The 23,640-nt window shown below is 38.6% G+C and overlaps 1 protein-coding gene across 6 annotated transcripts; it reads left to right on the top strand.

The window, feature by feature from the left end:
* Positions 1 to 223: 223 nt before the first annotated feature.
* Positions 224 to 22,624, top strand: MSL3 (MSL complex subunit 3). 6 transcript variants are annotated; one of them, XM_056327305.1, is made up of 13 exons: positions 224 to 375; positions 2,319 to 2,401; positions 2,988 to 3,083; positions 3,652 to 3,752; positions 4,684 to 4,775; positions 5,570 to 5,692; positions 6,128 to 6,288; positions 8,246 to 8,404; positions 8,868 to 9,130; positions 9,527 to 9,636; positions 9,821 to 9,920; positions 10,409 to 10,493; positions 20,499 to 22,624. In XM_056327305.1, exons 1-13 carry the CDS (start codon positions 277 to 279, stop codon positions 20,596 to 20,598), a joined length of 1,572 nt encoding a protein of 523 aa, XP_056183280.1. In that variant the 5' UTR covers positions 224 to 276; the 3' UTR covers positions 20,599 to 22,624. The 6 variants fall into 6 exon arrangements, with proteins under 6 accessions (XP_056183280.1, XP_056183283.1, XP_056183284.1 ...); XM_056327310.1 differs by lacking the exon at positions 224 to 375 and adding an exon at positions 894 to 1,179; XM_056327306.1 differs by lacking the exon at positions 224 to 375 and adding an exon at positions 1,252 to 1,359.
* Positions 22,625 to 23,640: the final 1,016 nt, after the last annotated feature.

The raw sequence follows: 23,640 nt of genomic DNA, 5'->3' as shown, positions 1-23,640 counted from the left end.
CCCCGCCGGCCCAGGGCAGGCGGCCATCCTCCCACCCGGAGGGACGCGTCCCCTCGCCACCGCTCCCCCCGCGGTGACCAGCAGGGCGGGCACGGGAGCGCGGCCGGGCTCCGCGGCAGCCGCCCCTCACCCGCCGAGGGCAGGGGACGCCGTGCGCCGCGGCGCAGCCCGCCTCCGCCCGCGGAGCCGGCGGCCGGCAGGGGCGGGGCGGGGCCGGCCGGAGCGCCGCCCCGCGGGAGGGGGCGGGGCTTCTCTCCTTTGCGCCATGATGAACAAATGACCTCGCGGGGAATGAAATTTAAGTTCCACCGTGGGGAGAGAGTTCTCTGCTTCGAGCCCGACCCCACCAAGGCCAAAGTGCTCTATGATGCCAAGGTGACCCGCCGCGCGCGACCCTGCCCCCCCTCCCCGCCCCCGCGCGCTTCCTCCCGCACGCGGCGGGGCGGGGCCGGCGCGGAGCCCGGCCCGCGGCCGTTGCTGCCGTTCGCGCGCTCCGCCGGGCGCCGCGCGCGCCCCCGAGCGGGAGGCGGAGGGGCCGCGGCGGCGGCGGCGGCGGCGGCGGCGGCGGGGGGGCGGCACTTGTTGCGGCAAACGGGTGCTGGCCCGGGGTGGGGGCAGCCGGCGAAGCGGCTGCGGGCCGAGGGCCGCCCGCCGTCACGGGGCCGGGAGACAAAGCGAGGCGGTGCTCGTCCCCGCCGGGCCTTTCGTGCCGCCGCCGTCGCCCCCCGGGCGTCCCAGCCCGCCCCTCCGGCGGGGCTTGTCCCCCTTCCCGCGGCGCGCTCCGGGGCGGCGGCGCGCGTAGCAGCCGTGTGCGAGCCCGTGCGCCTTCCCCCGGCGGGGCGGTGCGTCCCGCCGCCGGGGTGACGGTGACAGGGGCGGGCGGTGGAGCCCGGGCCGTCGGGGCCTTGCCCTCCGGCGCGGCGCCCCCGGGGGCTCGGGGCGTGTGGGGCGCTGCTCCCGCCGGCCCTTCTCGCTGGGCACCTGCGAAGGAACTCTGAAAGTTTTTCATCCCCGCGCTTACGTAGCACAGCTTGGCGTGTTGCCCCTCCCTGCTGCCCTGCGCTTACTGCCCTTCCTTCGGCCTTTCAGAACGGTTTAGATGGTCCGGGTGGTACGGGAGAGTATACAGAAATACGGTAGCAGGCAGTGGGTGGTGGACCATGAGCATTGCAGTAAGAGGTGCCTGACTCACTGGGCCGGGCCTTCATAGTAGTGATAGTAATTGTAGAGCTTTATGTAAATTTGATCTTGTTTTAGGGTATCAGTGGGACGCGAGGTGATCTTTCAGTGCCAAGTACTCAGCGAACTGAGTTGTGGTTTTTACCTTTCGTTTTGTTACGGAGAGGGATGAAAATGGAGGTACTGCAGCCAGATTCTTGACCAGATTTGTGCTTTGTTGCACATTTGCTAGTTGTGTAGATTACAGTTTTTCAAACATCTTTGATCAGGAGCTCCACCTTCCTGTCATATTTTATGCTGCACTTTTGTTTGTATATATATTTAAATGTTCTAACCACCTGAACAGCTTTAATTGCCGGCCCTAGAGGTCAGCTGGGTGCAAAAGATGATGGTGCCTTTTCTTCTTTACTTTCAAATACCGCAAAGTCCAGCATAACTGTCCTTGACTCCATCAATAGTTCTTATATTCTGAATTCTCAAATTAAAACATTACTGCAGCCTAACTACTAGGTGCATTTGGAGATACATGGTCTATTGAGAGCCGTTCAAGTGCAGGCAGAATTATTCCTTTGGTTCTTAACGATCCACCCAAAATGACTTTTCTTTTGAGGGGCAGGCCCTTTCAGACTGACACATTTTACGTGTGTGAAAAAGAGGAAGAAAACAAAGGCTCAGACATTCATAAAGCCTTTTAATATTTTGTGGCCAAGATTCTGTGTTGTTCAGAGAAGGTTTTCTGATTATATAGAGAGCGCTGTATTGTCTGTTGCTCTGACGGCATGAAGAGAGCACACAGGGGAAAACGTTAGTAGCCCAGATGTATATCTCTATATTTGTATTGTGATACTGCATTGTTTTGCATCTCTTTTTGTCTGACTTGAAAGCGTGGGACACTTGAGGACAGGACAAAGATGGTTAGCAGTCCCCAACATTTAAAGTGCTCGACAAAAACCCTATTTTTTCTGACCGTTTAGTATAATCTGTATCGTGCTCTTATCAGTGTTCACTGGCAACATTGTATGTATATTTCATTTCCATAAATGCATGCTTCTTTTTTTCTTTGTGCATAAACTCCCTAAATGCTGGAAGGCTTACTTCCTCTAAGGTTTTTAATACATGCTATTCAATATTTGTTTCAGATTGTTGACATTGTTGTTGGAAAAGATGAGAAAGGCAGAAAGATTCCAGAGTATCTGATCCATTTTAACGGTTGGAACAGAAGGTAAGATCCTGTATGCATGGTTTCAGTTCTTCCATTTTCTTTGTTTTATTGTGCAAAGAAAGGCATTGTGCAGAATATCGAAAGACTGATGTTTGCGGGAGTATTTTTTTGGTTTTGTGAATGCCTGTAATATTCTTGCTGGTGTTGACACATTGGTCTGTATCCATAAATTTCAGTGGATCAGTTTCGTAGCCGTGAGTTTAAACTTCATGGGATATCTGTCTTTGGCATATACTTGTAGCTCCTAGGTTTCCATTAATAAAAGGAGTTTATACTTTGTTAAATCTAGACCTGGATTCGTCGGTTATCAAGGCCACAGTACAGGAGTGCAGCCTCTGACTGTGATCTGTAGCATGTGTCGGTACTACAAACACTGTCACATGTTAAATCAAGGTTTGAGAGATTTTAGATAGCAACGTGAGAGTTTAAGCCATGTGGATACAAAAGGATGCAAACCTTGTGATAAAGAAGTTGCTTCTGAATGACATTAAAAAAGTGCTTTTTGGATTTAATATATGTTAATTTATTAGTAACTATGAGTGGCATGTATTTGTAGCTGTTGTTAATTTTCTTTGATCTACCTTAGCTGGGATAGATGGGCAGCTGAAGATCATGTTCTTCGTGATACAGACGAAAACCGCAGATTACAGCGTAAATTGGCACGGAAGGCTGTGGCTCGCATGTAAGAAATCCTTTTGGTTTCAAAATGAATGAGACATTCAGTTTCAGATTCAAACAAATACATCCAGGTGTCTACGAGTGAGTTTAGCCTCTAAGCTCACACTGTAGGTGGTAGATATCTACTTAGTACAGTCAGTGCATTCTAGAGAGCTACTCTCCTCATACTAAGGTAGATACCTCCATATTGTTATTAAACAACACTCTGAATGACTAACACTTAATAGCTATGTTATTTTAAACTATTGCTGCGAAATGCTTGCGTATGGGCTCTACATCCTCCCAAAGTAATGTACTTGAAAAATAACTTAGGAAAACCTGAAGTATTTTTCAGCCAAAGGCAATAATCTAATATTGGTTGGCCATGGCTTGAAGAACTGCTTAAAAACATGAATATGAGGTAATGTACAGACATTAAGGTATCCACTCTCAAATAAGCATTGTCCAAATTATTCCGGCATCAGTTAATGAAGATAATACAAACATACGTTTCCTGTGCATTTGCATGCAATGTAATCAGGATAAACAAATAACACTAGCCAAATTTCAGTGAACTATTTTATGTTCTGTAGGAGAAGAAAGGGAAGAAAGAAGAGACGTTGCAGGTTGCCTGGTGTTGACTCTGTATTAAAAAGCCTTCCTGCTGAAGAAAATGATGAAAGTAGTGAAAACTGTGAGCTTATTTTCATTCTTTGATAACCAGCATGATGCCTTTAACTTTCTGAGCTAGGTGTACTGTGCATGCTGTACCATGCTGTTAGGATGACACAAAGAGTATCACGGTCCTGTTTGAAATACATGGAGGCAGTCATATGTAGAGTGAGCACTATATTTCATGCTAAGCATCTCTTTTCTTGTATTCCAGAGGCTTTTCCTTGCATCACTTGCACTCTAATCAATGATTTCAGAGCTTAATGCTGCTTTGTTTAGTGTAGTATTAATAGGTACAGGAAGCCCTCAGTTTTCTATTTGGTCTTGGGAAAGAAGACACTTTGCTTACTAGTGTTTCTATGTATTTTAGGGGGCAATAAGATGATTATTTTTTTTACCACCCCAGTCCACATGGCACAAGGATCTGTTTCTTGTCAGCTGACTGGCTGATTTCACTGTCAAGCCAGATCTTTAATTTCATAGGATTTTTCTTTGTAGCTTGAAAGCCAGCAGGAGCACTGGCTGGCACTTGGCTGATGTTCTGGCAACTGTTGCTGCACAGATCCAGACTTTCCAATTGGATGATTAGCACATTAATCCCCTGTTCAGAACTAAAGTCTGATAAGCGTTGAGAAGATTTGTTCAGAAATGTAGGGAGCTTTTAAAAGTGAGTGGTTTTCAGTTACAGGGGGTGCAAGAATACTTCCTGTAAATCTCTAAATGTCTTCTCTTACATCTTTAGAAAGTTTATAGTTTGCTGTAAATAATATTTATGTGTTTAATTAAATCAGAATTATTTATCCTCATTAAATAAGACAAGCTAGTTGTGCTTTTTTGGTGGGTTGTTCTTTGTTTTGGTTTTGGTTTTTTTTTTATTGAGTCCTGAAACTGTTTGGTCTTAACCTCTGCAATGTAATGATGTGAGATAAATATGTGAAATCTCTTTTACACAGCTATAAGTAGTTCTTCTTCTGATGACAGTGATGAAGGAACAGATGAAGAAATAAAAAGTGAAGAAAGTGACATAGAAGAGAGGACAGAAATGGTATATTCATGAGCTCCTTAATAGAATTTAAACAACTGTATTTGAAATTCTGGAAAAATTGAAGTAGATGAAATATAGGCCACAGTTGGTTATTTAGCTGGAATTAAAAGGGTAATTTTCCTATTCCTGGTGCTTACTGTGGTTGAGTTTTTGAAAATTGTAGAAGATGCCATATTCTTGTAGGATTCTTTGATATTAATCTAAAAATACACATTTGGTTCTTTCCCTCCCTTTCTACACAGAAGGCTTATGTAGAAAGAATGTGGCAAAGGGGGTTATCCACATTTGTGGGTGCTGTAAAATTTTACTGGTCTATGCAAGTTGGACAAATCCTAATAGGAGCAGGATCCTTTCCGGCTTTTGTATTTTACTGTGAAATGGATCTGTCAAGTCTGGTCTTGAATTAGAATGTGGAAGACTGACTTCAAGAAAAAAACATTTATTTTCTCTACATTATTAAAAATAAAGTACAGCATGAACATTTGTTCTGAAGGTCTGTGGAACTGAACTACTACAGTGTGGGTGATCTGAAGCAGCAAAACCAGACAAATTTCTGTTCATTCTTTTGTGCTAAATACTTCAGTGAATGCTAAGGGGAAAAAAAGTTTTAAAAAATGAATTTGCAGATTACAGTAAGCCATCCACTTAAATATTTACTATACTATAAAAATAAAACAATTTTATTTCTGCATGACAAAACTTGATTGTATATTGTATCCTGACTATTGAAGTTCTTTTTTGCTAATATTCATAAGCACAACTGATACGTTGTTTCTTGCATTGGTCCATTGTAGAAAGAAGAACAAGACACTCATACAAAAAGAGACATGGAGGAAAGAGCAATAAGCATAGAAATTCCTGAAGTCTTGAAAAAGAAGCTTGAGGAAGACTGTTACTATATTAACAGAAGAAAACGGGTATGAAATGAATGTGCAAAGTGTGATCATCAAAAGTAGTTCTTGTGTATAACAACTCCCGATTTTTTTTTTTTTTTTAACTTTATTGGGCAGTATGAGGAAGAATAAAGAGTGTAGGGAGCAGAACTCAATAGCTAAAACAGTGAGTTGTCATTATATTTAAGAATCTTAACATTTCAGTACCCAATTGTGTTTTAGAGTACAGGTTGTTTTTTTTAAAGCTGGCAATGTAGTAAGCTTGTTAATCTGACCATGTTTTTGTTTCTCTAGATATTTGTAAAGGGTTGGTCAAAATAAGGGTTGAAATTAATCACTCCTGAAATAACTGCATGCAATTGGGACTTACTAAACTAGTTGGTACACTACAAGCTCCAGTTTTAGCTTGGTATACTTACTAATTGTTTTTAAGATATTAATTTGTTGTTTCTTTTTTAGCTAGTGAAGCTTCCTTGTCAGACAAATATAATAACCATCCTGGAGTCATACGTGAAACATTTTGCTATTAATGCTGCTTTTTCAGCCAATGAAAGATCTCGGCACCATCAGATGACTCTACATGCTAATATGAATCTTCATTATGTGCCACCAGAGAAGAAGTAAGTAATCTTTAGTCCACAAGAAGAATGGCCTGGCAGTCTGTGTTCTGTTTCAAGGCTGTTCACTTCTGTGGACTTATGCTGTGATGTATGCTGAAGGAGCTTAAAATATTTGACAGATACCTGTCTACAGTACTACAGTAATACTGGCAGTTTGTTTATTAGTGAGAGAGTCCCTATACTCTGAAAAGTCATGGTGCAACAGCATCGATATCTTCTTTTATCATGTGAGTGATACAGTTCTTGTAAATATTGTGACCCGTTTTGGAAGAATGTGTTGCTGTTTGTGAAGAACTTTTTGAGCACTGAGAGAGTATCTGACACGAAAATACCCTGCTTAAATAAAACTGTACAGATTCAAATTTTGTAAAAGATAAAAATTTAATATAAGCACTTAGAGAGCTTCAAGTGCAGGTGATTTTTTTTTTTTTTTTTTTCTTTTCCCCCCATGGGATCTTAAATCCTAGAGTCAACATATAGGGAAACAATGTGTTTAATAACACCAATCCTGCATCTTATTTGCAGTTTTCTCAACGGAGTCGTATATTCTTCTACCATGCTACAAATGCAGTGTTTTTGTTAATGCTGCATGTTGGCAGTATAGTGGGTTTTTTTGTGTTGTTTTCTTGTACGTTAAAGGATTTCAATCTTAGATGGGACTGCTTCTTGACCTAAGTCTACACTGGGGTAGAATCTTGGATTTTATCAAAAAGAAGTCTTGACTTGTTACCGTGTTCTATTTCAATGGTTGCTATTGCTTGCAATATTGTGGTCTATGCAAGTGTCTTGATTTATATTGGTGCCTTTCATTATTTGACAATTGGTGTTACTTCCTTTCTTTGTAATGTAATTTCCCAAACAAAGAAGTTAGATGAGACATCAGAAGTATGAACAGAAGGTTGTACGCACATTATGATTTTTAGAGGTGTATGTTTAAGTGACTTTCCTTATTAAAGCACAGTCTTTATTAAGAAAATGTGTATAATTTCAGTGATCCATTAGTAGGAGAGATCCAGCTGACAGCTTATGTACTGCCCTTACTGCTTTAACACAGCAGGTAATTGACCTTCTCAGACGTGATAGAGCTTCTGCACATGATGCTTCCCTGACCCAATTTATATGTAGTATTTTTTTTTTTAAAGCTGTAGTTCTAGCAGGTGGTATGTAGTGGTAATAAGAGGTATGGAATTTATTAATGTGGGTCATTTTGGCGGAATCACATTCCTGTTACCATACACATACATGCACTTGAAATGTGAGGGACTAATACCTTCATAGAGGTGAAGGTGTTGCAAGTGGGCTGCACTCAGTGTTCTTGGTTCCGCTTGTAACAGCGCATCTGCTCACCACCTAACACTGTGAGTCTTTTACACAAGCCTAAAACTGAAATTCCTCTAAATGTGCTGCTCTGAAAGTGTCCTGTTGGAGCAGGTCACTGGAAACTGATCTCCAGTGCAAATGTATCTGGTTTTGTTGGTTCACTGGCTATCTCTTAAGCACAGCCTTAACTGCATCTTAGAAGCTGTAGACCAAGTTCTGCATACGCTTTTTACACAAAGATTCAATCTGTTGAGTACTTACTTTCTCTGGCAGGTGCCTCTTCTGAGCATTGTAAACTTGGAGAGACAAAATAATACTTACATGAAGAACATCTGACTGACTTGGTTTACTGTAGATTTTATTAATCCAGTAAATAGTAACACAACCGAGCAATTGTATGATACGGTGAGAGCTTATTAAGCAGACTTTTGAAATTTGTATTTCTGAAGTTACCAACAGCAATTGCTGTCTTTATGCTTTTAATCACTTATCATTACTTAGTGATGAAATCAGCATATTGTAGTTAACATGTTAATGATCTGTATTAAAGGGGAATTTCCTACAACTACACTGAAAAATTGACATGCGACTCTGAAATTCATTGTCTGTTTTTTTTTTTTTTCCGCCCCCGCTTTAGTGTTGAGCTATGTAAAGAGATGGTGGATGGGCTGCGAATAACCTTTGACTTCACACTTCCATTAATTTTGCTCTATCCATATGAACAAGCTCAATTTAAGAAGGTAACTTCATCAAAATTCTTTCTTCCCATCAAAGAAAACTCAACAAATACTAACAGGTATGTTGAGTAAAAGAAGTCTAATACTGCTTATCTCCTGAGGAAAATGCAATAAAATATGGTTATGTGTTCAAAATGGGATGATATTCTCACAGGGTTTGACTTGAGCGTTTTATCAGGATGATAATAAACTCTTCTTGCTTGCCTGAATTCAGGTTCTGAATTTCTATCTGGTTAATTCCAAAGGGGTTTATACTGACTGGTGTAGAGTTATGCTGCAACTTTGTGGGGGAAAAATTATGTTGAAATGTAAATTTGTATTCATTAACTTGTAAATCTGGAAATAAATATACTTCTGGAAAATAGTACTTAAAAGAAGGCCTCATCACTTTGATAGTTATTGGGAGGAGATTGTCTAATCTGAGTAAGTATTTAACAAGATCTATGAGCCTAGAAGAATCTCTTTTGGGGGAAAACCACTGATCTAGAGATCACTTCTGTAAAGCTGCCTTTTATTTCTTAGAAATCAGGAGGAACTTTCCCCAAGTCCTCCTCTATTGAATCCTCCGACGCCTCAGTCAACTGACAGCCAGCCTACAACAGGGGAGCCAGCCACGCCAAAAAGACGAAAAGCTGAACCTGAAATTCTGCAGTCGCTGAGGCGTTCTACGCGCCATAGCTCTAACTGCGACAGGTTATCGGAAAGCAGTGCTTCCCCACAACCTAAACGACGGCATCTTGAGACCCCAGCTTCTATGCCAAAGCTCTTCTTGCACCTGGAAAAAAGTAGGTTTTGCTCTTTAAATTGTTGCTCTACACAAACTTACATCTTGTTGGGTTTTTTCCTTCTTTTTTATCAGTGCCATGTGGACTGCGAACTGAATGATTGCAATGGGAATTCATTACTTTTTGTATCAGTTATTTGTTTCTAAGGCTGTTAAACCAAAGGGGGAAATACAAAGCAATATTCTCAGTACATCGGTACTGTGTTTCTCAACAGAGTTCAAGGAGTCGCTTTTCTGTGAGCCTGCTGTAGGATAGCGTATACTGAATTCCAGTATTTAAGACTTTAAACGTTTTAGCAGCAGGCCTTAGTTATGTTTAATAGTTTACAGTTCCATAAAACAAATGATAAAATCTTTCTGACTTCTTTTGTTTTGGTTTTTTTTTTCCCTTTTGAAGAAACCCCTGTCCATAGTGGATCATCTTCACCTATAACTTTGACTCCTAGCAAAGAGGGGAGTGCAGTTTTTACTGGCTTTGAAGGTAGAAGAAACAATGAATTGAATGAGGTAACAGATTTTTGTTACTGTCCTAGATTCAATGATTAAAGGTTTCATGGACCTCAGAGCAGGGCTATGTAAGAAAAAGTTTTGTTTGTATTACTTATTTCATCTTTGATTTTTAAATTCTGTACAGACTTTATTTATGGTGCTATAAAGATTTCACAGCCAACATTTTAATGTTTCGTGTTAGGTTTTGTCCTGGAAATTGATGCCAGAAAATTATCCACCAAGTGATCAACCGCCACCTCCTTCATATATTTATGGATCTCAACATTTGCTACGGATGTTTGGTAAACTGATGTGGAACTATGTGCTTAACCAAAATTGCTTGATTTGTTTGGGCTTTTGTTTTGTTGTGGTTTTTTTGTTTGGGTTTTTTTTTCTTCCAGTGATCTTATCTGTGCGATTTACCGTTTGCTTTATTATATTTAGTTTTCTTCTTGGAGAAACATACATTTTAATCTGTTTAAATCTCTTAGGCTGTTCATAAATTTGGTTTTCTTTTACTGGCTCTGTAAGCCTTCACTTAACAAAAGCAAACAAGCATTACTTCCAATATACTATCAAACATCATTAAACCAAGCATTCCCTTTCTCAGCACGTTTCTTTGTAGTGAGTCTTTGAAAGGTCACTGAAGGATCACTGAGTAACTTGCAAAGAAAAGCGGAGGCTGCAGGGAGAAGAAATTTTTATATTCTTCTTTTCTGTAGAGTGGATAAAAGTAATTAGAAGCTGCTTTTACAAGAACAGGTGTAAACATTATTTCTCTTATTTACAGTAAAGCTACCAGAAATACTGGGGAAGATGTGCTTTCCTGACAAAAACCTAAAGGCCTTAGTAAAACACTTCGAAATGTTTCTGAGGTAATGTGACACAATGTACCACAGCAATGTTTACATTCTTAAATAGATCCTAAGTGTCCTGGAATGACAAAGGATTTTTACAATAAGATGTTAGTTTTCTATAGCTACAAGAATATGATAAAATTAATATAAGATTTTAGAAATAACAATAATATGATAAAATTAATATAAGATTTTAGAAATAACAATTTGAATAAAGATTAAACCAAGATTTCTTTGATTCTTTAATGCAAATTGAAGGGAACCTGAGCTCCCTAGTTTTGATAAACATAGCGATAGAGAACTGAAGTATAAACGTTTGTTTGGTAGTATGTATTGAAGAACAAGTTTGACTTAGTTAAGTATTATGAGGAAATACAAACTCTGCATTGCTAGTTTTGAGAGCATAATCTGAGAGTTTTGATGTTGCTTTTATAGTAGCAGGGGGAGAAACTTGTGGTTTAGAATGTTTCTAATTATGGTAGGTTTTTTTAAAGAAAAGACTGTCCTAACTGAGCTTTGAACGGAAAGTTTTCTCTGTTATGCAGTGCAGTGGCTTGTAGAGGTACCCAAACTCTCTCTGACCGTGCTTGCTCCATGGCTGGAGTCAGTATGGTCATAACTGCACCATGATCAGCTTTGTTTGTGAGGTACTTTAGGTAGTATCTGTGCATGAAATTGTACCAGTAGTTAAAATGTGTGGCACTATATTATGCAGCATCAATGCAGTGGAAGATAAATTTTCAAGGGAAAATTTAGAGGAGAAAGTGTTGTAAATGGTCAACACCTGGAACAAACATGGAACTCCTAACTATGTTCTGGTCAAAGGCTTAAGTAGTCACCTACTGAGAAGTAACATAATGTAGTACTAGCATATCAGAAGTCCTGTTAGAGATCAGGGAGGTAAAACTATTAAAATGCTTTTACTTTTAATTGTTTATTGAAAATAAAAGCTGTCTTAAATTTCAAAGTTTCCAAACCACAAATTTTTTCTCTTGAAGCATTTAATTTTCAAGTTTTGCTGATTCCTTTTTTTACATTTCTATTTTGTCAAATCCTTGTTAGTATCCAAAATACCTTTACGTTAAACAGGACAGTGTTAGCGTTTATTGTTGGAAACCTGTTTTTGCTTGGTGTGAATATTATGTAGGGTGCTTAACTTGCTGTGGATCAAATCAGTTTTTACCAAACCTCTGCCTGTTCAGATTCTTCTGACTTGGTCAGAGCAGGTCTCTACTCTTTAGCATCTTAAATGCAGTTTCTTCATACTGAGTCTATGGATGAGCTCTGGTTGGGTGGAATAGGGGGAAGGAGGAAACACATCCCCCCCACCCTCCGTACATGTAGGGAGCTAATTAAACTGAAAGTACTAGTGGTAGTATCCATGTGTCTTACTTTTCCATCTGACCATCTTGTTGAAATGTGTAGTCATCTATAAGTAGAAATAATAAAAATAATCAGAAGGCGTTTCCATATAAGCGTTTTTAGGTCAGGTAGAGCTGTGCTTTTGAAGCAAATCTCTCAGTAGTTCCCGCTTACCATGCTTTGTCTTGTGCTGTGTACACAAGCTGCATTCCTTTTGGAAAACACTTAACCAGTAGTGTGCTCCAGTGCTAGTGGGCATTCAGTCCTTAAGACCGGACTACAACTAAACTGGAATGAGCACCCTAAGGCAATCATTGTGTGGATATTGCATAGCTGGTACAACAAAATATCGAGGCATGTGTGTTTCTTTCCAACTGCTTTCTAAGGCAGCATCACGTATGTTTTGCTGATGCAGTTCTCAAGGTTTGTTTTCTGTGGTGAAATAATTATTTCTCTGGTTTCATCAGAACTGGTCAAATTGAGAACCTTCCTGAAAAAACATCCATGTTACAGTTACTGCTGTAGGAGGCATGTGATCTTGGGTAGCTTTGTGATAAATACTCTTCTTAGATTAGTTTCCTTACTGGGCATGCTACTGCGTATTCAAATAAGTAACATAAACTCCAATGCAAATTATTAGATTTTTTTTCTTTTTTTCAAGTGTGTTGAAAATGTGTTCTTGGCACGTCAGGATTTCTTTCATTTGGATATTTATTTCCATATGTCATTGAAAGTGGTCAAAATTAAATTTTCTAGAAACCTGTTCAGACTTGATTTTTATCACAGAAATACGTCTGCATTAGCTGGTTCTCATCACAAGAGAAAACTTGAGGCTAAGGTGAAGCATTGTCCTTTATTTTTCTAATAGCAGAAAAGGGATTGAAGCTGTCTGCTTGCATTAATAAAACTGTTTCTGAATCTTCCTTTGAATTCTAGGTAGAATAGTCCAGGCAAAGTAGTTAATGTATTTTTAAAGAAAACTTTCATGTGGTACACAACTGATTTAGTTCTGGCATAGATGCTGATTTAATTTTGACTTAAGATTTTATGGCTGAAATTTACAGTTTCATTTCACATTTGCATTATTAATCTCATGTGGGCTGAGAAACAGATTTAATAGAACACTTCATCTGGAAGCTTGTTTTGAGTTTACTCATACTTGATAGATGCATTAAATTCACTTTGAGATGCTACATGGGTAGTTTTTTCCAGTCATGCCCTTAGATTGCTGCTAGACAAGATTGATCTCAGTTTCCCAGGCAACATATATTTTTAAGGGATGTATGAAATGGACTTTTTTCGAGTTTCATATTAAGTAGAAGCTGTACTCTTTGTGCTTAGTGCAGCTTTCTACTAGCATGCATAATGAAACTTTCTTCATGGAGAACATGAGTATTTATTTCTCAATTATAGAATTTGCACAACTAAAAAAAAAATAGTTTCTCAAATTAAGTGCAAAACTCTTAGTCTTTGCCTCGAAATTATTTAGCTTCTGAAAGAATTTATAATACTTGCAGAAGAACAACAGCCTGAAATGGACTTCAGTGACAAACACGCCAGTTTGTTTCGGTGAATTTCACTTACAGCTTGAGTTTAGTCCTCAGGAGCAAGCAGTGGGAGCTAACACAGTAACTGGTGTGTACTAACTGCTGGTCTTACTAGCAAAGGACCCCTGATTAAGTCTTCTGCCTGTTAATATTTTTTGAGATAGAATCATTATTGCCTTTTAACTAATACAATTATTTCAGCTGTATTTTTAATTAAATGCTCTGTGTGCTGTATTTTACAACTTCTCTGTACTGTGAGGTGCGTAGCGTGCCTCCAGGGGCAGCTTGAGTGATGAGAAATGGATAGGCAAGAAGCTGCCAGTTTGTTTCCATTGATTTGAACACATCCTTGACTTGAAAATCTGTTTTGGGATCAGAGTGGTCATTTATCAGGACTGTTGACCAATAGGAGATACTTAAAAATTAGGGGAATATAACATGTCTGGTTTTAGAATAGCAAGACATCTTCACTGAGGTAATTCAGTTAATGTCATTTGCATTTTAGAAAAAAAAAGCAAAACAAAATGGTACAGCACTTCAGAAAGCCATAAGTATTTTGTAAGCGACGAAGTATTTCTAAAATAATGCTTCTTAAATTTCTAATACATTTTTCCAGATGAGGCCAATATGTATTATTTCAGATTATGGAAAATTGCATTCTTAATGGTCAAAGACTTCAGTGTTGTTAAAAAGCCACCACTGATATTTCAAATTCAGTATATCCTGTAAGTTGTCTCTCTTGTTTTTTTTCCTGATGTTTTACAACCTGGTTGTCTCTATTGTGCCACTCTGCTCCACGGGTAGAAAAGTATTTTAATACTGTTGAGCATTTTATGAGAAGGAAGCCAATCGGAATGTGACCAGACTAGACAACTCTGATAATAAAATGTGTACGTAGAAAGATGACAAATTGTTTGAAGTAACTTTGAGACTTCGATCTCTGGTTTTGATAGCACAACATTTTTTGAGTATCGTAATTTTATTATATGTAACTGCAGTGGTGAATTATGACCACTAGTCTGTGCTAATGTGCAATTAATGAGAGGTTATTAGTGGCTTTCTGAGAAAGAAAAAATGAATCATTGCACATGGTGAATGGAATAGAAAAAAAAAATTGTATTTAGGTGAAGTTGCTTGTGAAGGGAGTTCCTGGTCATTGCAACTAAATAAAGTTGCAAGATGGCAAGTGATTAAAAATCACTTCTTGCAAGATCACAAAGAATGCAGTTCTGCTACTGTTTCTTATATTGATTAGGGCTTTTCTATTTGCCTGTCAATTTTGGGATTAATTGGTTACTTGACAAAAGGTACCTGTGCAGCATAGCAATTACAACATACTAGAAAACCTTATGGAATTAAGAGCCTAAACGTGAGAAAACCAAGGTTCTGAGTGTAAATGGACAGTTGTGTGTTTATAGGCACAAACAGGTAAAGGAACTTTTTTTTCCTAAAAGTTTTGTAGCAAAGGAATTCTACTTGCACAGTGAATCCATATGCCTTATTTTAGGCATTACTACTGTTGTTATTTGGGCTTTGCTGTGTTCATTGACTGGGATAAAGAGGTAATTGCTATTTTGGGTCCTCTTGAACTTCTGCCACCTTTATGTTGAATGCTTCTTAGTCAATGAGTACCTGGTATTGTACTGGTTCTTATTTTTGGTAGGCTTTTTTTTGACTGGTTTGACTGCATAATCTGCTTGTGTGTACTTTCTGTTCTTTACTAAGGTTTGATTGCTTTGCCAAAAATAATTCCTGAAACTTCACCATGTAGATTGCTTGTCTTCCTTCTGCTTGCCAAACTGTCAGGTGCCTGGGTATTTGAATGAATGTATTGCTACATATAATAGCAGAGGCTTGGGTCACGCATCTAACTGAAAAGTTGTCCAAAATATTTTTAAGTGTGTTATGGTAGCTTTTTTTAAAAAGCAAATCTAGGACTTGATTCTGGGATCTGTGTTGGCCTTGCCAAAAGCGAGTCGTCATCCTCAAGACCAGCCAAGGACTGCTGTATTGAGCTCTTGTAGGGCTGTTTTCCCAAAAGGTCTAGTAGAAGTTATCACTTCTAATTTTCACTCAGTCTGATTATTGGAAATACTATGTTGGCAGCTTGGCATCTTTGGAATTCTTTGCACTTGCTCTTTAAAGGCCAAGGAAGATGACCTTGCTTTCTGTATGTGGATGAGTGACAAGACTCCAGTCAACGAAACAAGCCTGTTTGTTCCTTTGGTGTGGTTCTTGAGACACTGGATATCAGAATAAACATCTGAAACTTTGCTTCACTTGTTTTGTTGACTGCATTGGGCTGATGATGAACTTTGTATGGGCAAGCTTTTACCTTGAACAGCCTTATAGATGGAGACATGCCTGTCAGTTGGAGGGGGTGGGGGGTAGGTGGTGGCATACACTTTTGTGTGAAACCAAGCCTTTTAGCTTTCAAATCCTGCGTCTGAGTAGTAGTCTCGGAAAGGAGATAGCTTCTTAATCTGCAAATGACATTTCTTTTGATGAGGTGACTCATAGAGTTAGGATCCATCATGCTCTTTAAGCAAATTCCTTTAGATCATTACAATTGCCTTTCAAACAGCATCTACCCCAGGCCACTGATCTCATCAAAGCATCTGCTTACCTTCTAGAATTCTGTACCGTGTGTAAGATGTCACCTTCTTGGAAACTTTTCCTTTTAACACTTTCCTTACACCTTTATGTCTGAAGTTGTCCTTCTTAAAATCAGTAAAGTTTTCCTTCCTTCATAATTTCCACACTTTCCAGGCTGCTCCTGAGCTTATTCATGTGATGGTAGCTGAAGTTTAGAAGAATGTTTTTCTTCGTGCAGGGGCTGTTCAGGTAATAGGTTGTGTTGACGCTGCTGAGACAAGGACATTTTTGCTACCAGATGATGCTCTTAAAGCTCATATTAATTCAGGGACTCTGAAAAAGGTTCCTTACATACATGTGTCAAGTGGGCTTTTAATGTGGGTAATGATGGTTCCGTGCCTCTTTTTGCTAGATCTGCCTGCATAACTGTCAGCCAGATGGTAGTGTATTTGTGAGGGTATTGCTTGGAGTCACCTGGGGTAAGCTTGCTTACAGACTACCACACTTGAAAATCAGAACACAGAAGTTCTTCAAGCTAGGTCACCTTTGTGTCTGTTTCCCTTGTCTCCATCCCCTCTAGTCCTTCCTGGAGTGTTGTTATTCTAGGAGCCTTGGTAGAGAGGTTACCTCTATGTTCTGAGCATGAGTGTAAAGCATAAGTATTCTTTTTGCAGCTGATCATGATGAGAAAAAAAGGTGCAGTCTTAACAGCAGGATGTTTATGTGGACCATGCATCTAAAACTCAATTACTCATGTGTAGGTGTATGCATATGAACTCTGTAAAAAGTGTAAAAATGAAAAAGGCAATAATGCAACAGGTGACTGAATTAATCAGGTTTGCAAGTTAAAAGTAATGAAACAATTCATTGCTCTGAATAGCTAAATAGCAATGTGCTTTCTGATCTATAGCTGAACATTGGCTCAGCTTGCTAAGTACAGCTCCCTCTGTTTTTAAATCTCGGCTCCTGACTTGCAGGTGCCGGTGTAATTGATCTTTATGCTATTTCAGCTTTTCTGAGGGCAAAGCATTAGTGAAATACCCAGTAGCTAAGAGTCTTATGAGACTCCTAATATTTCTGTGCCAGCTTTCTGCGCTGCAATGTAGTTTGAATAGAAAGCAGCCTCAGAAGGGCTACTGCGCTTTGTGTACAAATATACAAAGGATTGGGACAGAAGCTGATCCTTGTGTTCTGTTGCTTGTTTCCTCCAGCTTCTCTGCAGAAAGTAATTTGTGTTTGTCAGCTCTGGGGTATTTTGTGTTTCACAACTGTTATATTAAGAACAGAGACGTACATTTGACTGGATGCATTCTGCCTGCTCTTATTTTTATATTTTTTTGAGTTGTGGCTGTGCCACAAGCATCTCAGCTAAAATTCCTCATCTTTACCAGCTGTCACTTTAGCTTGCACCAAACTGGCATTTATGATTGATGATCTTAAGCAAAAGTCAGGAAATTTGCAAGAGAAAATGAACCTGTTTCCCATTACTTGCCCTTAAATTTCTTGGAACTGTTGTCTACTCAATGTCCTCTGAAGGTTCCTTTGTTTTATTGATGTTCTGTTAAAATATAGTCCCTAGTATGATCTAGCACTTGGTTCTGTGTTTTACAGAATGTTATCCAGTGACACTAGGAATTTGATTGGCCTCTGTAATTTGTTTATCTCTTGAAGTCATTAACAAGTGCTATTGGAGAATTATTAAATTCCATTTGTGTCTCATCTTTGTCTTGTGCAGCCTAAGCGTGTTAAAAGTTATACTCAAGTCTGTTAAGTTTTAAGCCTTATCACACTCACTTCACACTAATCCCACATATCCCAGTAAGTGATTGGTAGCTAAGTAGTCAGAGGTTGTAGCAGTTACAACGTTCAGGTATTTTGTTAGATTCTAAACTGCTGTGATTTCAGTACTTTTTTTGTAGTGGTTTTCCTAGAGGAAGGGGGGTGTGTTTGTAGTGCAAATGAATGACATGTTTCAGTGAAGACTGGGAGGATCTGATTGTGTGAATTGTTTTTGTGTTTCTTTAGATTATTTTCTAGGAGGTATCTATCTCATGAAAAATAGCATTGTATAAACTATTAGACGGTTTATGGCCTTGGTAAGCTTAGAAAATTAGGTGGTGAATGGTTTTAAAGACAAGGGCTAATAATCGCTAAGTAATGTCATTCAAACAGTGTATTAATCAACTATCAGTGACTTTAATCTAATTTGTCCTATTTTTTTTAATTCAAGAAAAGAATAAAACTATTTTTTTTCTGGTTTATTCTTTTGCCAAATTTTTAATTTGGATTTCCTTAGTAGTTGTGACTTAGCATTGATTTTGACTGTCTTTTGTTCTTTCAGGGGAAAATATTTTGCTGCTGGTTTTATTTCATTTCTTTAAATGCTGTTATTTCTGTGTCTGAAAAATTGGTATAATGCAACTAATATGCTGTAATATTAAAAGCAATTTTTTTGATTTGGCAAAAAGTTTTCATAGAAATTTTTTAATAATGTCTCAAACTTAATTATGTAATCCCTTCTACTTTGTGCTATTTAATAAAATCGGAAGCTACTGTTGGACCCAGTGAGAAACTAGCACAGTGTGAATACCTATACGTGAAAAGTATGCTAGAGTAGGATTGCATGAATGAAGACTGTGTGGAACTTTAAATTTACTTAGCTCTTACACATTTATTATTATAGTTTATGTGGTGTCAGTCTGTGGCAGAGCCAGTTGGATCCTTGCTTTAAAGAAAGATGAGAGATCTTACTCTCTTTTGGCAGTACCTGCCCAGCTGAATACTGCCAGAAATAATAGATAGACGCTGTTATGGGTCACATAACGGAGCCTTTTCTGCCCAGTTCCTTAGGTAATACTTAAAACCAAAACCAAGCTGCCATTTGATCTTCTGGGAATGTATCGGTTGGCCAGCCCGTTCACTTCCCTCTTTTAAACCTTGAAACTTTTTACATCAGAAACCACCCTAGGTCCCTCTATAATGTTAATTACAGAACTCCTATGAAATAAGGAAGTACAGAAGAAGTTGACAAAGTGCCTTCTAAATAAATGGTGACACACTGAAGGATTGATTTCTTCTAAAAAAAAAAAAGCTTGTATTTCTCACTGCTTTTTTCCTAGAATTAGTAGGATGCAACCAGTTATTCTTCCAGTTTAGCACTTGTCTGACGCCCATGTTTAAGTACAAGGATTGTGTGTGTGTGTAAAAATCAACCTTTTTTGATTTATCTGTGTTTTTGTGCTATAACTTTTATGTGTGAGCTCTCAGCAATTAATATATTCCTGATTAAATTTAGATTGCCTTAAATAGAGAACTTTGTCAGTATTCTTTGATGCTTTGGCTCTCTTAACATCAAAGGATATGCCTAGTTCAGACAGTATAACTGTGGGTGAGGTTGGAGAAATGCTATGATTTTACTTGCATTCACCTATACATTTTTTTTTTTTTATTTGGACTTTCTTGGTACAGAATATTGGTTATGCAAAACTGGTATTTTTAGCTTCCAGTAGTGAAGTTGTCTCCCTAGCCAGTGGTTCTTGAGAGAAACCAGATTCTGCAAATGATATTGTTCCGTTGCTTCCAGCTGAACTCAAACAGAGAATCTGTAGCTAACCTTTTGCCATTTTTATTGATGCTGATCTTTAATATCCAGATATTTTTGAAGGTCTGTGTTTTTTTTCTGGAAAAACAGTTTGATCATTTCCTTCAGATCCATTTTACCCTTTTGCCCCAATTTGCATACCTGGTATTTTGTTATAAAAAGGAAAGAACACAGAGGATATGGTCATTTTAGCTCTTTATTACTTGTGTTAGTAGCAGAACTGTTTATTTTTGTTTTCAGTCCTAAACCAAAGAAAGAGTTGCATGTTAGCAGGGCAGAAAGACATGATAAAATATTGGGTGCTTTGCTGTTTGAATATTTGAAGACCAGCTTGCAGAAATCTGAAATTAGGGAATTGGTTTTGCAAAAGATGCATTTTGTCTTTGAGAGCCATATTTAAATCAGAAACTATGAGAGGCAGAGACCCTAAATGCACAGGCACAAGAAACAACAAATCATAGCTTTACTTACTTTTTAAAAGGTTTGACTTAATCGTTACTGGCCATTTATATAAAACACTGACATAGTGATAACTGAAAATCCTGTTTTTGACATAAATGAAAATTTTATGTTGAACAGGTGACTGACAAGTTGCAGAAAGATCTTTTCAGGTTTTTTTTCTTCTGTGATAGTTCTCTGCATTCTTTTTTTTAGTGTAGCTTCAACTTGTGCATTTGTTTTTATTGAGCTTGAGCAGTTTTTTTAATGCTATTTGGATTTGCGAATGATAGGGCAAGGCTTTTCTCACTATGTAAGACTTGTAAAAATAGGGCAAGCCTTTTGTATGCCAAATTTCAAAGTGTAATAATTCTTAATTCCCAGGCTGTGGTTTTGCTAAGCTTAAAAATTAATTTGAAAATAGCTTTTTGTCTTAAATGTTTCATGTTCTGTTCTTTTTCTGGTGTGCTTTCTTCTCAGGTTTTTAGCAGAATACCATGATGATTTCTTCCCAGAATCTGCTTATGTAGCTGCATGTGAAGCCTACTACAGTACTAAAAATCCTCGGGCAATCTACTGAAGCTATTAATAAAGATTAAATCTTACTATATGTAGCCCATGACAATGCTATTTTGCCACATGGCTACAAGATGAAAAAGGAATTAAAACAACTTCTGGAGCTGAAGAAATAGGAAAATATCTTCTGTGATTGTTGGATTACTTGGGAATGGAGAACTTCTTTTCAGAGATTTCTATAGACTACGTTGTGAGTTGCTTAGAGAACTGAATATAACTCTGACTCCAAATGAACGAAGAAGCCTTGTTCTGACTTCTAATGCATAGGACTGCATAGGACTATTAAAGAGCAAAGGAAGCAAAAGCAGATGCATTAGCAACAGGACATTTTCATGAAGATAGATCATCATGCTGTGTTTCATTTTAGCTCAACCTCTCCAGCCTGAGAAATAAGACTTGACTACACAGTTACATGAAGAGAATGCATAAGTGGTATCTTAAGCATTTTTTTTTCCTCACAAATTGCACTTCATTTTGTGGAACTGTCATGACAGAAAAGATTGCTTAATGTAAAGGTGTTTTTGCTGTTTGGCTAGCATAACATCTGCCTCAAGAATGACTTTGTTGCTTGAATGAAAGATGTGTTGCTTGCTTTGCATTTTGCAAAGGTGTTTATAGCTCCTTTCATAGTAAGGCTGCCAGAGTTCCAAGGAGAGCATACGTTGCCAGTGATCCAGCGTTTACCTGGCAATAAATGATTTCCAGAGCCATTATGAAAGAGCTGATTTTTTACAAATAAGCAGAGAAGTTGATAAAGTGATGGCAGTTTAACTGGCAAACACTTCTTAATAAAGTTCACAGTGGCTGCTGTGTAAATGTGTGATGTTGACTGTCTAAACCATCTTGTTTGTGCTTGATTAGTACTTTTGAGATTACTAAGCGTGCATACAATGAGGTGAGAGCATTGACAACATAGGGAGAGAAACCCTTTCTGTATCACCGAGTCTTCTACAAACTTGAAGGATGTCTCTTTAGCCAGTTTTAAACACTAGCTCTGGAAATAGGAATTCTGTGAGAAATGGGTTCCTAGAAATCTGACAACACATCCAGTAGAAATTAATTGAAGTATCATTCTTGTCTTGTCATCAAAACCTCAGTCGTGACTTAGAGCTCTGGCCTTCAGAATCCTCTGCTGTGTCAAGACAGACACAGATTTTAAAAGCACCGGGAGAACACAGGACTCGAGGCTCATAGAGTACTGCATTAATCACTCTGTAATCCTGCCTAGTTCAGAAAACTTCCATTAGAACACTTACCGGTAATGCAAAAGTCAACATGTTCCTCCCAGAACTGCAGAAACTAGTAGTTAGGAGGAGTCATCTTTCAAATGTCAATGGCAAGCTTAGTTTAAGAGGCCAAAGAAAATCTGAAATCTACTGTTGACATTCAGTGTCACTCCTGACACACTGGTACACTCTGAAAGCTTTTGAACTGAAAGGATAAGGATTACCTCTGTTTTAGCAATTTAGGTTTTGCCTTTAAAAAAAAAAAAAGTAAAAAATATGTTAAACTTAATGGTTGTTGAGTGAGTGTTTGGCATGGATTCATGCAGATTTGGTGATCATTAGTTCTAAAGATTACCATGTAGTAGTAGTACTCTTTTTTTTTAAATTTTTTTATTTTTTTTTTAAATGCATTTCTGTTGAACCAAAAAAAATTCCTAAGCTTTAGTCTTTCTCAAATTGCAGAAGTTTTGAATCTCTAGTAGAACTCAAGTACCTCAAAATCCACTTTCCAAACATATTTCATTCTAGGCTTAGGCCCCGTTTTTCTAAAAAGGCAGTTCAACAAAATACTAATGACTGTCTAACAAGATTAATCTTGGAATACTGCCTGGAATGCTCAATCCTTTGTATTGCAGAAATGTTTGTGTGTAATATGGCAAATCTGTTTTTGTTCCACTGTTAGTACCTGTGAGTATAAGGCAAGTTATGAACAGAGTTTAAACCATATTGTATGGCTGTGTTTAATGGTTAAAATGATAATTTCTGCATGCAGAGGTTATTAAAACTGTTGGTATTGCCTTGTCATTACGCTGTGATGATTCTCAAAATATATGATGGGGGGGAAACATTTGAAGGTCTAGTTAATACAGCCTTATGTGAACTAACCTCTCTGTAAAATTCTCTCAAAGCTGCAGTTGGATATAATATTGCAAATGGTCTTGCTTTCGTAACAACAAAAAATCTTTTCTCAAAAGTAGCACCCTTTTGCACTTTTTGACATGACTTCCCTGGACACCATTTCTGAATTTAAAAAGTTTAGGTTTCTGTATTTTATTACAGTAATGCACATCTTTGACAACTCTACCCTACTGCCACTCTTCTTTTACTGCTTTCCTATTTTTATACCCGATTTTTTTTTTTTTGAAGCAGTGCAAGAGGCTTGCAAAAAAGTTGAACCAGGTTGCATAGGAGGGTAGTTCTTATTAGTCTTAAAATGTAGAGAGACTTATGACCCCCAAAATTCACTTTGAGTGGAATATTCAAGGGCTAATGTGGCTAGGGGGAGCTTAATACATTGCTGATGTGAATCTGTAAGTCTTTGAATGCCCTTGACTGATGAGATTTTTGATGGGGTTCATATCCATCTGAACTGATGAAAGAGGTCTTTGCACTCTGCTGTTTCTCATTTGCTGGTTGCTGTTTGTAGAGGTAATCATATCAATGTTTTCTAACCCGATTCAGTCAAAACAGCTAAGGTTAGCTGAAGAAATGTGCAAACTGACTGAAGCGGGCTAGGGAGCACATCAGTGAGTCTGCCAGCAGACTTCAGAGACAGTCTCCTACAGAGGAGGAGCTGAGCTGAGCAAGCAGGTTAATGGGCAGTAGTATACGCTGGCATAGCTGCTTGCGTAACTCACGTGCTCTGGTTGCAAATTAAGGGTCTTTTGTGTATTTAAGGAAGTTATACCAGTGTAATTATAGCGCATACTTAAACTGGTAAATTTCTCTGCTGAAGGCAAGTCCTTGCTCTTGCCTTCAAGAGTAGGCTGCTCTAACATCAGGTGTGATATAGGGTTTTGAATATGGCTGTTTTTGGGAGA

This window comes from Falco biarmicus, chromosome 2, assembly GCF_023638135.1.
Source record: "Falco biarmicus isolate bFalBia1 chromosome 2, bFalBia1.pri, whole genome shotgun sequence".
In the NCBI taxonomy this organism is placed as follows: Eukaryota; Metazoa; Chordata; class Aves; order Falconiformes; family Falconidae; genus Falco; species Falco biarmicus.
This window is presented reverse-complemented; position numbering and strand designations above follow the sequence as displayed.

Bases quoted from the DNA above. Each gene is read 5' to 3' on its own strand.
- MSL3 (XM_056327305.1), top strand. From the start codon at position 277: ATGACCTCGCGGGGAATGAAATTTAAGTTCCACCGTGGGGAGAGAGTT. The intron at 9,637-9,820 runs GTAACAGATTTT...GTTTCGTGTTAG, and splicing joins GAAACAATGAATTGAATGAG to GTTTTGTCCTGGAAATTGAT. The intron at 9,921-10,408 runs GTAAACTGATGT...TCTTATTTACAG, and splicing joins ACATTTGCTACGGATGTTTG to TAAAGCTACCAGAAATACTG.